The sequence below is a fragment of the Gadus chalcogrammus genome, chromosome 15 (genome assembly GCF_026213295.1).
Source record: "Gadus chalcogrammus isolate NIFS_2021 chromosome 15, NIFS_Gcha_1.0, whole genome shotgun sequence".
Taxonomy (NCBI): domain Eukaryota; kingdom Metazoa; phylum Chordata; class Actinopteri; order Gadiformes; family Gadidae; genus Gadus; species Gadus chalcogrammus.
Genome location: NC_079426.1, coordinates 984,389 through 999,684, shown reverse-complemented (window position 1 = coordinate 999,684; position 15,296 = coordinate 984,389). Strand labels below are relative to the sequence as shown.

Sequence of the window (15,296 nt, the reverse complement as noted above, 5' to 3'; positions counted from 1 at the left end):
GAACCAGCAGAAATGTTTTCCCTCGATCGGGAAACCACAATTTCATGAAGCAGTCGTAGGCCTACGTTCCTCCACAGGTGCTGAGACAGTTAGCTTTAGCGACGAAGCGTCAACAGCTAGCCGCCTGGTTTTATAAATAGTGGCACAGGCTGTTTGTTTCATCCGACTGACACTCGACACCAGGGGATCTTTGAAGCCTGCATGCTAACCCAAGCCCTCGGTTTGTTCCCAATGGTGGACCCTCGCTCTGGGACCAGTCCGCTATTTCGGTCTGGACTCCGGCACCGAGTTCCGGTGGCCGCTTCTGTGATCCGCCGCTCGGAGGCCCCACAGTGGACCATACAAAGTTTTGTTTCTGCTGTTTTTTGTGTTTATTTGGAAGTAACGGACTGGCCTCAAGACTCGTGGACAGTTTGCTAGCAGATTAAAGTTCCCAAGGCCTGTTTAAAAGGATACCTTTTTTAGGATTTAAAAAAAATGGAAAAGTGGAGGGTAAGCCTAGCCAAAAGCTCACTCTGAATACCTTCTTGAAAAACATTGTGCAACGTTTAATATTGTGTATTATCTAATAATCAGCAACATTTGATTGTGTCGAAGTTTGGATTGCATCATTTGAGATAAATATCATATTTGGCGAGTTATATTTCTGCACTTTTAATATCATATTGTCAAATGTACAAGTTCACAAACACTGTTTGGTGTTATTATTCTAACCGACTATAACTGTCATCATACATTTCAACATTTAAATTAATCCTTTTTGATATAAACTGTAGTCAATGGTCCCATAGAAAACCTGGGATTTAGGGTTGGCAACAAAATCATTATAGCCTACCTTATTAACATTTCAAATTGTTGAACACGCAATTAAGGTAATTTGAAAAACAGTTAGTTGAAAATGTTTATGAACCATCGGATCGTTAAAAAAGTTACAGGGTTAAGTTGCATGCAAAGTATTTTGATAGCTATACTTACACAATTAGATACGTTTAGGCTAGATGAATGCAAGGAGCTTCTACACAGTAGTTTCAAATGGAGGTTAAGCTATTCTGGGACAGTTTCCCAAATATGGCCTCAATAAGCATAATCATATTGCAGGGGTTCAGATTTGCCATTTTGATCTCAAAGCGATTCATCCAAATAGATTGTTTAGATTGTGTGTGTGTGTGAGTGTGAGTGTGAGTGTGTGTGTGTGTGTGAGAGAGAGAGAGAGAGAGAGAGAGAGAGAGAGAGAGAGAGAGAGAGAGAGAGAGAGAGAGAGAGAGAGAGAGAGAGAGAGAGAGAGAGAGAGAGAGAGAGAGAGAGAGAGAGAGAGAGAGAGAGAGAGAGAGAGAGAGAGAGAGTGTGTCTATTTGGCCAAACATCCTATGAATGTCTCATACGGATTTGCCTATCTGTAAATAGGTCTAAATATCACTTGCTGAAAAATGGAACCCGGATGATTTGAAGTCTCTGCACAGTGATTTTCTCAGCTTTCAGGCAATCAAAATGCCACCATTTGGTGTATTTGCCAGTTTTCATTATATAATACAAAAATAATTTAGACTATTTGATTCTGTGATAGACAAAGTATCCAGGATTTCTTTTGTTGCAGCACTCAGGGTGGCAACATCACCTCCTTGGTGTCAGATTTTATTCCTGGGGTCCCTTCATTGGACCAAAAATACCCCTGCCACCTACGCACTAGAACACCAATCACCCTGACAGCGCCACATGCTAGCTTATTGGCACATGGAGAGGAACCTGGATTACAGAGACTTATCATCATCGAGGTCTCCGTCTGTGGGGTCAAAACATAAACCGGACCAGTAAACTCTTAGGTTGGGTGTGGTCAGCTGGTGTCGTAGCTTAAGTCACATCATTTTGAATAAAATATGCTCGGGTAATGGGATTCACGCGAAATTAGAAATCACAGGCCACATGTATTTTATGGTTTTCTTTGTTCAGTGTGGACTCAATATTCAGGACCACGAGAAATATATTCAATGTTCGAACACGCTCAAAGTCAGGGTTTGAACAGAGAGGGAATCCTTGTCCATGTGTTATGTGTGGCCTTCTAGTTTACCCTGGCTGTCTTGGCCCTCTCTTACTGTGCTCACCACCATTCTCTAACTTGGTCGGTGATGTAATCAGCTGGTTCAGCTGTGTCGTATGAGTCCCTTGTTCTGTCTTGGCTGTGTGTGTGAGAGATGAATGGCGACCGGTCAGGCAGTATAAATGGACCAATAGATATTCTGGGTTAGGTGATACTGCCCGGCAGCTGCAGTAAATTTAACTGGTGTTTATGCATTATGTAGTTATGTAGTTATCTAGTTAGCCAAGCTTTGTTAAAGAGTGCAGGATGTTGGCCTATATTCAGACAACCTTTGCACAAATTACAATATTATTAATTGAATATTGAATATTATTAATTTAATATTGAATATTACAATATTCAATACAAATGAAGAAAAATTATAATGATAATACATTTACATAATATATAGTATCAGCATAAGAATGATAATAACACTATTATAAAATATTCATATTTTTTTCATAACAATTCCTAATTAGAAAATAAAATAATTCAGGTTAATTTAAATACGTATTTTCCTCCTTTACTCTTTGGCTTCTGAAACCAATCAATAACAGCAATACGATATGTCTCTTGCATGATTATGATCTCACCTCTTAGATGTCTATTTATAGGCCACCATTACACGAGTATCTAACTCTCGTGAGTTGAAAAATGTCTGTGCCCAGCAACAGCAGCTCTGGGCAGCTCTAATAGCTGGACGTCACGGCTCTGGGCCTGGGATATGTACAAGTCTGTTCCAAACCGAATACGTCTCATACAAGAGACTAAAACAGAAAAATATAATACAATTATATTCAAGAAAATTTGAAATACGTCTATTTTTTGTTGATTATTAAGATACCAATGTGATTGTCTCTTGTCTTGCAGGACATCACAGATTTCAGCAGTTCAAGTTTTCCGAACAGACGACACCCGAGATCCACAATGTCTTAGGAAAACCCCAGCAGCTTCCCACACCAAGCCACTGCCCCTGGCTGCAGCGTGCACATCCCACCGCGACATCCGCCTGGACTTTGGCGACCTGTGTTCAAAGGGTTGAATTCGCATGAATGACTTGTTGCCGACCCCGGGGACCGTGATCTGTGCGTTGGCATCATGAACTCGGTGGAGAAGCGCCACTCGGGTCGGCGGAGCAGCGGCCACCGGAAGCACAGCGACGGCGGCTACAGCGACAGCTCCAGTGCCGGGTCGTTCCCGGACGAGACGGACCGCGAGGTCAGTAACCTGACGGACCGGGCCTTCAGGAGTCTGTGCATCGGAGACGAGGCCGTCTACAACGACTCAGACCTCTCGGCCGCCTCGCCCTCCGGGCGGACAGAGAGACAGCAGGCCTTCTGCCAGGGCGGCCGGGGCTGGAAGAGGGACGACGCCAAGAGAGCGGCCCAGGAGCGCTACGGCCCGGAGGGGCTGCCTGGAGCCGAGAGCCAGGGGGACCCAGGTTGGGCGGGAACCCTGGACGGGAGGACGGGGGGGCGGGTGTCTGAAACGTTCCAGCATGCCCTCATGGATGGGTCACTTCACCAGAGGTCTCTGAACAGAGAGCCGGCGTCTCCTCTTAGCAACGGAGCCCCGGAGTTCAGCACCCAGGAGCGCCGCAGTCGCTCCAGAGTCTCCTCTCTCATCAAGGCCTTTAACTCCGACGGCGTCAGGGATGGAGGGAACGAGGGAAACTGGGATAGGTCGGCTCAGATGAGCATCCAGAGGGACGTTTCAGAGATTTCTACGGCCTATGGCCAAAACGTGAACAGCACCCCCTTCTCTCCCTCCGGCCCGTGTTCCTCACAGACGAGCTTCTACTCCTCCCAGGTCGCCACGGCTCACCTCGACTCCTCCTCGTCCTCTTCCTTCATGAGGTCCTCCCACAGTCAGCACAGCGTGACCTCCCTGTACAGCTCCAGCGTCCCCAACGTCTTCATCCACAGCGAGTACAGCCCGTTCAGGGTGTGGCGGCGGACGCACGACCGCTACCCCTACCAGCACGGGGACGTCTCCGGGTACATGGACCGCTCGGGTTTCCAGACGTGGTACGAGACACCTCTGTACAAGGAGCTATCCCTAGGACCGGAAACACAGCGCGTGCCCATGCAGGAGCAGTGGGCCGCCGAGCCGCCCCCGAGGAAACCCCTGGAGCACGTGGCGCTGCCCCCGGCGCCGCGCTCCAGCTCGACGTCCACCGTGCTGCACACAGCCTCCGCCGTGCAGAAGCGCTGTGAGTCGGAGCTGGCCGAGTTCCACACCATGAGGAAACGGACGCAGAGCCTCGGGAACAACAAGCCCCCGTCCCAGCGGCCGTCCACCGTCTCCCCCACCACCGAGATGCGGCGGCGGGGGCGGGCCACCACTCTGAACTCCATCACCGACCTGCAGCAGAAGTTCAGAACGATGACCTCGGAGCGCGGCGTCACAGCGGAGGTGATGGGGGATCCGCACGGTGCGCTCCCCGGAAACGATGGCTTCATTCAATTCGCAAACTGCAACAGCGCCACCGCTGTGGCGGGGGCAGCGGTTGCCGGCAGTAACGCACACCCCGCTCCCTTCAGCGCAGGCCAGTCACACACACTGGGTGTCTGCGCCCCCCAAGAGGTGAGGGCATCAGAGGTCAATCAGTGCGCCCTCTCGCCCCCCGCTATGGAACATGCCCCAGTGCGGGCAGAGAGCCGCGGAGCGACGCCCGACGTCAGGCTGTCGGGCTACAAAGCCAGGGCCACGAGCCTCCTCTTCAACCTCAGGGACAACAGGAAGAGCGTGAAGAGCACATACAGCCCTCCTAAGTTCATAGGTCTGGAGAACTGTGACAGGAACAAGCAGGTCATCAAGAAGGACGGCATGGAGCCCAGGGACACGGTTATAAACATACCCGAGTTCCAGGATTCAGACCTTCCCCAGGTGGTGATGCAGCAGGGACCCAGTGTGGACCCACACACCCCCTCACACCCTCCGTTAACAGGCTATCATAGTCCTGGGGTAACGGCATTCAATCCCCATCTCCCCGCAGCGTACCCGGTCCAACGGAAGGACTACGTTTCCGGGGATTACCTGAAACCTCTCACACAAAGTGAGATGTTTCATCACGCTGGAGTCAATAGTTACTCTCAGTACGAGTACACAAGCACTCCGCTCGCTCATGGACATGTTCAGCAGCAAGAATGCGTCCCGTCATTTGCTAACAAAATGCATGCAAACAATATGAGTAAGACCGCAACTTCAGTAGGCCACCAATACCGACAGGAAAAAGACAATCAATCAGGCATCTCTAATACGATAAGCATGGCTGCCTCTCCACAACCAGATGCTATTTACTCAGCAACAGAGCCGCCTAGATTACATGTTGATTATACAAATCAAACAGCATATCAAATGAATACGGCAAGTGCTAAGCAGTATTTGAAAGAATCAACGCGGGGAGATCTGACTCATGTCGATAGATATGAGCAAGTGAAAGACAACAAATACGCTTTCAGTGACCTGTCCTCAACAGACAGCTGGACACACCAGTGTCGGGAAAAAGAGACTCCCTATGTGATGGACAAATTGAACGTTCAATTGCCAACAGAAGCCGCTCCCTTGACAGAAAATGACCCAAATGCACAATTTTACCCAGAAATGGATATGTTGACAGATATGTTACTTTTACCACCACCGGAATATGGATCTAGCGAAGATTGGAATATGAGTAGCACTAAAGCGCAAGACAACTTGGAGTTTGATGAGAGCAAAGCTGAGGGATTCCCTGTTTATCCACAAAAGGATGGCTTGCATCCTCCTTATCACACATTGGTGAACCCTTACCTTTCAAACCAGACAAACCAAGTGCAGCAATATACTGCATGTAGTACTCAGTCTACACCTGGAGATGCTGCAGCCAATGAAAAACAGCCCAGTAGAACATTACAGGAATATCGAGTTCACAATCAGCAAGATGGAATAAAGGAAATCCAGTCAACTGAAAAATACCCTCAAATTAGGGGTACAGAGCAAGAACACACAAAGCAAAAGTCATATGGTGCTGATGGCCATGACAACTACATGTTCACGCAGGAATCTTCTCAGATACAAAAGGATATTGAAGTGCTTGAGACGACGAACAAACTGAGGGATCCACAAGATGCCCTAAAACAGCAGTGTGAGCTCAATTTGAAGGAAAAAACATTAACAGCTAACCAAATGCAAAGTATGGCCAAACCACCGTTTTTGAAAAATCAAGATCGAGAAATACAACTTGTTGATGTCAAAGAAAAAGCAAAGGGGAAAATAAACGAAAAACATATTCAAACAGAGTTGTCTAAACAACTAGAATGGGCTCAAACATTGCAGACAAAATTAGAATCGGTCACAGCAGGGTTGACCGAGGAGCTGCTAACACACACAGCCACAGAAGGCCCAACAGAACCGACTACAGAACCAATCTTGGTAGAGGGTCAGCCACATGGAGAGGAAACCATAACGGACAAGGTACACGTTGTGCAAAGTAAAGATGTAAACATTACAGAGCAAGAGGACAAGCAGGTCAGAGCACACCCAGCAGAAGTAGACCAGGGAATGAAATCACAACGAAACAAAGACGATCGTTCAACGGCGGAGCTGAAAGAGAGGTCAGCGGCTGAGGAGGACGAGGTTGAGGTAGCCCAAAAAGAATGTATTGAAACAATAAGAATCAGCCCCGATGGAAAAGCAATGGGAGGGGTGCTAGCTGGGAGAGAACCGGGAGCAGAACAAGCTAAAGAAGGGCAGGAACCAGCAGGGACAATTCCAGCCGGAGTTCTCAAAATGAAACAGTCGGAACAAGTTCAAACAGTCAGCGGGGCCCCAGTTGAACCTAGAAAAGCGCAGCTTAGAAAAACAGGAATAGAAAAAGCAAAGCTGCCTAAAATGGATGAAACAAAAGCTGTCTACATTAAAGTTGACGATGACATTAAAGTGAAAGGCAAGGATGAGCTACTTAGAGCAGAGAAGATCAATGCAGATCCACCTAAAGTGGAAAAGGTCAAAGATCCATTTAGAACAAATCCGGCACCGGCAGAACACTCCAAAGTGAAAATAGAGAAGGCCAAAGAAGAACCGAACAAAGTAGTGACAGCAGAGGATGAGCCGCCCAGCACAGAGCAAGGCCGGGCGAGGATGGAACATGCAAAAATAGAACATGCAAAAGAAAAACGAGAACACGCAAAAGCACTATCTGAGAAAAGGATGGAGCATTCTGTTGAATCACTATTGATAAGAAAGGCAGAAAAGGATAAGCTCAAACAGGAGCCAGGCCGGGTGGAGAAGGTTAAGACGGAGCTAGCCAAAGCCAGAGCTGAGTTAGCCCAATTTAAGGAGAAAATGAAAGAGGAGCAAAAAGTAAAACAGACCAATGCCATCGTGTCAAAGGAAGTCGACAAAAACATTCTCCAGAAGGAAAAACACCCGCCCCCATACCAACAAACAGAGGAGACTCCTGTCATAGTTCTGGTTGATGAGTATGAACGTGTGAGGGAGAAATATGGTTTCAGTGAAACAGCTTTAGCCAATAAAAACCTGGCCAGTGCCAACGATGTCGCCTCCCCAAGCCAGGACATGGAAATGTCACGACCGCATAGTGCTAAAGGTGAAGAGGCATCAGGTATCAGCAAACCAAGGGATGCAGAGAATCCCCAGATTGCCACTGAGGACGAGGCCAAGAGACCAAACGCTAAAGGCGAGGAATTCAGGGAGAACCGATATGTTTACAGTGAAACCTCCAAAGAGTTTAAATTAACAAGCCCATATGATTCTCCTTCTTCACTTGTAACTCAACAAATGGATAGGGAAATAGGTGTTGTTAAAAACACGAAGGACAAGGTGTTAAATACCAAACCAGGGCCTGTGAGTGCCAACATAGTCGTTTCGCAGCCAGGAGGATCCAACATTAATCCAACTAAATCTCACAAGAACATGAACACACATGAAAGACAACTAAATCCAAATAAATATTCACATTCAACTCCTTCACGGACTTTGAGCCATAAAGAGAGGACCCAGACCAAGCAGGAAATACTGACGTCTAAGATAAAAGCTCATGCTGAAAAGGAGATTTCGGCGATAAAGGAAAAGCATTTCGCAAGTGGAAAGAGTGTACAGCAGAGGCTGCCATCGCAAGAGGTCACTAAGCCGCTTGACAAAAATATCCCTCACAGCGTTGCACCAAGGGATCAGCATGCTACAGCACCATTGAAAACCTCTATCCCCGACAGTGAAACCACACCACCTGTAATGCCCTCAAATGCAACACAAAAGCAAGAACCTTTAAAACGTGTTCAAGACACTGTTGTACCGCAACCCATGGCATTAAAAGAAACCAAAAATATCAATAACAGAAATGAAGAATTGAAGGCGAGAGAGAAGAAGTCTGCAACAAAGGCAACATCTCAGATCAAGGAGGAGAATCCTATCAGCCTTGGAAAAGAAGAAGTGATGAAAGTAAACGTTATCCATCAGGCCGCCGAGGACGTCACCACACCTCAGAAGACCAAAGCACATCCACCACCATCAAAGCCAGAAGAAAGTCCTCAAAATGAGACTCCTCAAAGCTCAGACGCAGCGATAGGGGAAACACTACAACGTCCTGAAGGGGCACCGTTGGTAAAACTTGGGTTCGGTCAGGATGAGGCCCCAGCCAATGACGACAGTTTGCAGATCATGGGAATAATGGTTACTGTTAGAGCAAAAGCTGAAACAGTGGGCACTAACGATGAAGATGGAGGTGCTATAAAGGAAGCCCGAGAGAAAGCAAAGATTGATTCTGAAATTAATGATGACATTAAACCGCCTGGCATCCTGTGTCTGGAAACAACAAAAGAAAATATTGCACAAGATATTTCTAACGGTAGAGCAGAGGAGGAAAAACAATTTGTACACGCATCCCAGCCCACTGTCGGAATGCGGTACACTAAAGTGGGTGCAAATAACCATCCTGAAAATGAACCAGAAGAAACAACAGATCATCTGGAAAACAAGATGGCTGACCTCACTTATAAAAGGCTGACTGCACAAAAAGAAAGCTCTTTAATGAGAAAAACATCGAACAGTCACGCTGTCCATCAAGGAGACCCTGTGGCCGATAAAGAGAATTCCTCTGCAAGTATGAAACCTGCTCCTAATAAACCAGGGAAAACTCAACCCATCCTCTTCAAGCAGGGGAAAATAACTGAAAAGGCAAAGATCTACACAAATAAAAATAGCAGTGAGGCAAAAAGCAACGTCAAAGGTAATGTTGAAGTGGGCAATGATCCCTCACTGGCAAAAGCAATGGAAATAGGGTTTGAATCCCAAACGTCTTCTTTGAAAAGTGACATCAAGAGTTCCAAAATGCAGAGCCACCCAGCATCAGAAAAATACAAAATGGCCGATCCTATCCCTTTAACGAAAACGGACAAAGTACAAGATGGAGGAACTGTGCCCCTCCTGGTAGACGAGAGAACACACCCATCCCTACCGGAAGCAGAACCTCAGAACAAAAACAGCACCTCTCCTGAATTAAAAGGACCCGGAAATGTGCATATATCTATAGGTCAGCAAGGTGCAAGGACACCTAGTGAGGAGAATCATCAAGAAGATGGTAATGTGCACATAGGCTGTATTGCTGTTCGAGTGGTGCAAGGGGTAATTGTACAAGACGACCAAGAGAAAGCAGGCAAGGAAGTAGTTGCAATTCAAAGTCTTGCTGAAATAATGAACACAGAAAGAAACAGGGACGGAGCCCTACCCTTAACACCAGCAATCAAACCGTCTGCTGAAAACGTTGTCCACCAAGTCCAACACATGGGATCCACCAACCAGAGCCGCAAGGTCACCGACAGCAGTGAATCAAAACGCGATGAAGATGAACAATCTAAGATGGCTTCAGCCAAAGCAGTGGGTGAAAGCAATACCACGGTCCAGGCAACAGAGGAAGAGTATTTCCAGTTTCAGGGGGTAACAGAAAGAAGCCAGGAACCAGATGACGCTATGCTAAACAGCACAGGTGTGCCAGGTTTGCCCAAGGAACACACAGAAGAATTAAGTGAACCGAGAACGTCTACAAGTGGAGATGTTACCGGTTTGCAATCGGACAAAACTTCTGTGAAAACAGAACCGTCCTCGCAGCCGAAAACAGAGCAAGTGACAAATGAAGACATGGTTTTAGACAACACCAGCAAGACCACTATGGAATCTGATTCAGCAGCCTCTGAAAATATGAGTCAAAGTGATAAAAGTGGGCAAGATACAAAGAACAGCCGTCTATTCCCAGAGAGACAAAGCAATCAAAGTTTACATAATACAGAGACCGGGCAGGAAGTTCCGATTTTAAAACAGGCCACGCAGAATACATTTCATGCATCAGGAAAGGAAAAGCAGAGTGTAAGGGATTCTCATTCAACCAGGAATAATAGAGTAAGTGCATCCAAGGAACAGCCTTATGACAAACAACAAGCCAAATCCAAACCTAGGGCCTCCACAATACCAGAGATTTCGGCTATTGCGGACTACGCCAGATTGAAAGTGATCGCTGCAGAAGACGAGCCAGATACAATACAGGAATTCCCTCCGAACAAAAAGGAAGGCTTTTTCCCCATGATACAGTCTCGTCACAGCAGGCGCCCAGTCTTCACTGCAGAGACACCAGAGCGAAAGACGGTGAGTAAGAAGACAGTGTCGAGGGAGCCAGAACCAAGCCTCAAAGTGGAAAAGGAGCCCAAACATCTAGTGTTTTCAACCATGGAACAAGACCACAAAAGGACTGGAATGTTCAAACTGAGAGAAAAAGAAAATGTGCTTTCAGATGTCAAAACAAAAGACAAGGCAGATGATGATAAAATGCGTACACAAGATCCTACAGGGACTCCCCAGGCAGGGTCTGAAGACTTCCAGTATTGGTCACGGGACACGGCCAAACCTGTAGGTCCAACGTTGAGTTCCTCTGCCAATATCAACCAAACAAATACATCTTTATCACAGCACTCGGCTCAGCCTGACAACTCCACTACGACCGAAAGACCCCAAGGTGGTGAGGTATTTACTGAACCAAGGACAGGGCCACAGGTGGATCACAATTCACATCAACAAGCCATGTTTGGGAAAATGTTCAACAAAGGCAAGAACAGAGGGGACAGAAGCAATGCAATAGTGAGCGAGGCGAAATCCAAAGAGAATGAGGAGGCAATGGCAGCCAAACAGAGACAGGAAAATAAAATCATTCAACAGATTAACGAGGAGAGGAGAGCTACTCTGGAGACCCAGAAAAGAGAAGCGAGGAGAGCCAGAGAGAGAGAGGCCAGAGCTGCTAGGATCGAGGAGGATAGGAGGGAAACCCAGAGAGAAGCGGAAAGAATAGCAGAGGAGGAAAGGAGGGAGACCCAGAGAGAAGCAGAAAGAGTAGCGGAGGAGGAAAGGAGGGAGACCCAGAGAGAAGCAGAAAGAGTAGCAGAGGAGGAAAGGAGGGAGACCCAGAGAGAAGCAGATAGAGTAGCGGAGGAGGAAAGGAGGGAGACCCAGAGAGAAGCTGATAGAGTAGCAGAGGAGGAAAGGAGGGCACAGCTGCTCAAAGAGAAAACCGCTCAGGAGGAGATGGAGAAGAAAAGAGAAGAGGAGAATAGAGTGGTTGAGGAGGAGTGGAGGAAGAAAAGGAGAGAAGAAGAAAGGAGGAAGAAGGAGACGGAAGAGAGGATCGCCGCCCAGATCCAGGAGGAGATGAGGAGGGCCAAACAGCGGGAGAAGGAGAGACGCGCGCTTGAGGAAGAGGCACGAGTAGCAAAGGAGGTGGAGGACAAGAGGAGGGACAGGCGGCGAGAGGAGGACAGAAGAGTGGCTCAGATACAGGAGGAGAGGAGGGCCGCTCAGGTAGAGGAGCAGAGGAGAGAGAGGGAGGAGGAGAGGAGAGAGAGGGAGGAGGAGAGGAGAGAGAGGGAGGAGGAGATGGCCCGAGCAGAGGAGGAGAGGAGGGCGAAACACCGAGAGATAGAACAGAGGATAAAGGAGCACGAGGAAAGGAGAGCTGCCAAGCTGGAGGAGGACAGAATGAACAGAAAGCAAGAAGAGGCTCACAGGCAGCAGGAAAGACGAGGAGAAACCAGAGAGGAGGGAGAGCTGCCTGCTCCGATGGTGGAGCGGGAGGGACAACAGGTGGGGATGGAGGGAGCACCACCTTCTCCACGGATGGAGGCGAGGAGAGCAGCTCCGTTGATGGACGCTCTGCAGTACTACGCCATCAGCTCCTCTGCAAACTCCAAGGAGAAACAACCGCTCTCCCCCGTGTCCCCCCGGAGACGAGGGGAGCCCACCAAGCAGGGGTCCACCCCGGACGAGTCTCTCAGTAGTCCTCCAGCCCCGTGCTCTCCGGCTCCGGTTCCCCCCCGCTCCACGGCCTCGTCCCCCGCCCCGGGACCCAAGCCCACCATGTTCAGGGTGAAGGACAACACCCTGAGGGCGTCCCCGCTGACCAAGTCGGTCAAGCCGCGCCTGCACAAGAGCTTCGGCGAGGACTTCAGGGTGGGCTCCCCGTTGGCCGAGCGCAGGGAACCGGACAGATCCGAGGAGGAGCGCGACGGAGCGAGACGCAGCGCTGGAACCCCCGTCCACCAAGACACCGTCAGCAGGTCCTACAGACCGCTCAGTGTGAAGGAGTCAATGGCGCCGCCGTCGGAGCCGGAGCCCCGCGCCGCTCGGGCAGATCCCCGGCCCTACTCCCGGAGGAGCACGGCCCCGGACGAGGACGACTCTCGCTCCTGCGTCAGTAACGTGTCCGAGGACGTGGAGAGCTTCGCCACCAGTGTGGGGGACATGTCTGATTTCAGGGGCTTCTGCGACTACGACAGGCCCGAGTCGGCGTGCAGCTTCAGCAGCGACGTGTCCCGCTCCCTGGGGAAGCCTCCGTCTGTGCCGCCCAAGAGCGACAAGGCGCTGAGGCGGGCGCTGCGGCTCACCACGCGCAGGATGAAGAAGGGCTTGATGAAGACGCCTGAGGAGGCCCCGGCCCCAGAGGAGGACCCCCTCCGCTCAGCCCGTAGTTCCTCCTCCAGCGCCAGTGAGCTCCGGTCCTCCTACCACCACGCCCGGGCTTCTCCTCACTTCTCTGCTCCTTTCTCCCTCCCCCACGCCCCGGCACCGACCTCTAGCACGCCCTCCTCCTACGCCGAAACGCCCGCCGCTTACCGCTACTCCCACGCCTCGCCGCACGCCACTGGCTCCATCAGCACCCCTCACGCCGCTGGCTCCATCAGCACCCCTCACGCCGCTGGCTCCATCAGCACCCCTCACGCCGCTGGCTCCATCAGCACCCCTCACGCCACTGGCTCCATCAGCACCCCTCACGCCGCTGGCTCCATCAGCACCCCTCACACCGATGGCTCCATCAGCACCCCTCACGCCGCTGGCTCCATCAGCACCCCTCACGCTACCCTCCCTGTCTCCACCCCATTCGCCTCCGCTCACACCAGCGCCGCCACCCCGCATGTCAGCGCCCCCGCGTACCCCCCAGTGGCCTCCCCTCGCCGCGCCCCCGCCGCCCCTCCCCCCGTGGCCCCTAAACCCATGGCTAGTACCCCCTCTTCCCCTGTTCTCCGCAGGCGCGCGGTGGTGACCCCGGTGAGGCAGTACCACGTGGAGCCCGGCTACGCCCCGTCCTACCCACTCACCCAGCCCAAGGTGCTGCAGGACCCGGGCTCCGGACAGTACTACGTGGTGGAGATGCCCGTCGAGGTCCAGACCAAGACCTTCTTCGACCCCGAGACGGGCAAGTACGTCCAGCTGAACGTGCGTCAGTCGGCCCGGGGGGGCTTCCAGGCCCCGGCCCAGCACGCGGCCTATCAGCAGCCTCGGATCGCCCAGCCCCAGATGCACGTCCAGGCGCTGCCGCAGGCGTACCCCCAGGTGGCCACGCCCGGGAAGTCCTTCGTGGTGTACCCGGGGTACCCCCCGGGGCGGCAGGCCACGCCCGTGTCCACGCTGCCCCCCCAGAGGTCGTACTCGGGGATGTCTCTCCCTGAGACCCTGCCCCCCCCGGGGCAGTCCGCCAGGGGGGGGCAGAACGATAGCTACCAAGGGTACAACGCGGAGGAAACTCCTTATATGGACACGGCCTATGAGACGGACACGATATGTGACACAAACAAAGTCCACCGTGGGGGCTACGAGAAGCACCCCGAGACGCGCACAGTCATCCGTCTCCAGGGGGGGTCCTTGGGCTACGAGAACGATACGATACCGGCCCCGTCCAGCCAAGAACAACGTGACATCATAGCCATGAGTGAGCTGGAGGACTTCATGGATGTGTCTGATTGGTGAGAGGAGGCAATAGACAGGCTAGGTTGCGGGGGGGTTAACTTTGTTTAAAGGAGAAAGAGTTATTAAAATATATAAAACATAAAGTATTTTTCAAATAGAGTAGTATACACAGCACCTTCACCACGGCTGGACAAATATAAAGATATATGCTAAAATATTTAAGAGTAAGTAAAACACATACGAGTATGTATTTTGAATAAATATTTGATTTGTCATATGGTTTTATATGTGACATCTGCGGTTGCAAAGGGCCTCTTTGATTGTTTCTCTTTTACTTTGGTCCCGTAAACCATCAAACTGCTGCTGTTATACAGTTTGGATGGCTAAAGTGTATAAATTGTGTTACAGAAATGTGTACCATTCCATTTGATTTCTTTTTTTTGTGTTTGTGTTCCACTTGAGACACTCAGCATTTCTCTCATACATACGAACACGGTGTGTCGACGCCCCCGAGAACAAGTCTGTCGTGAAACCACCGCGGACAAATGGGATGTAATCTGTGTACAGTGTTCACTCAGAAGGACACGGGCACAGTGCTCCTAGACCCTGACCGGTGCTTTAATGATCTGCTCCTGTGCTCCGTCATCGCCGACCGTCATGATCTGGTGTCATGTTCAGATGCAGGTGTTGTGCTGAACACCTTGTGAAACCATCGCAGACACGCAGAAGCGCCTGATGGTTTGTTCCTTCAGTCGAGATGACACGGTGATGAAAGGAGTTAATCAAAGCTGTTTTAAGGTTTCATTTCACAAAGATATTGTCTGTTTCTCAAGTGGGAGTCGTCTGAGGTGCTTCGGCCGTTCTGTGGAACAGTGTAGATTGACTTTTGTAGGCAAAACAATTAAGGCCCCCCCTTTTCAGCAAATGCTGTATGTGCACCTTAAAAATAAAGGTTAAAAATAAACAAAATACTTTAAAAGACTAATCTTTTCATGTC

At 50.0% G+C, this 15,296-nt stretch overlaps 1 protein-coding gene across 1 annotated transcript in view; it reads left to right on the top strand.

Annotated features, from left to right (window-relative positions):
- The window catches only part of LOC130404891 (microtubule-associated protein futsch), a 14,517-nt gene extending 158 nt beyond the window's left edge, over nucleotides 1–14,359 (top strand). The window contains exons 1-2 of the mRNA XM_056609836.1: nucleotides 1–492; nucleotides 2,948–14,359. The exon at nucleotides 1–492 is cut by the window's left edge and continues 158 nt beyond it. Of these exons, the coding sequence (XP_056465811.1) occupies nucleotides 3,176–14,359 (11,184 nt within the window). The 5' untranslated portion in view covers nucleotides 1–492; nucleotides 2,948–3,175. The remainder of the gene's footprint in view (nucleotides 493–2,947) is intronic.
- Nucleotides 14,360–15,296: the final 937 nt, after the last annotated feature.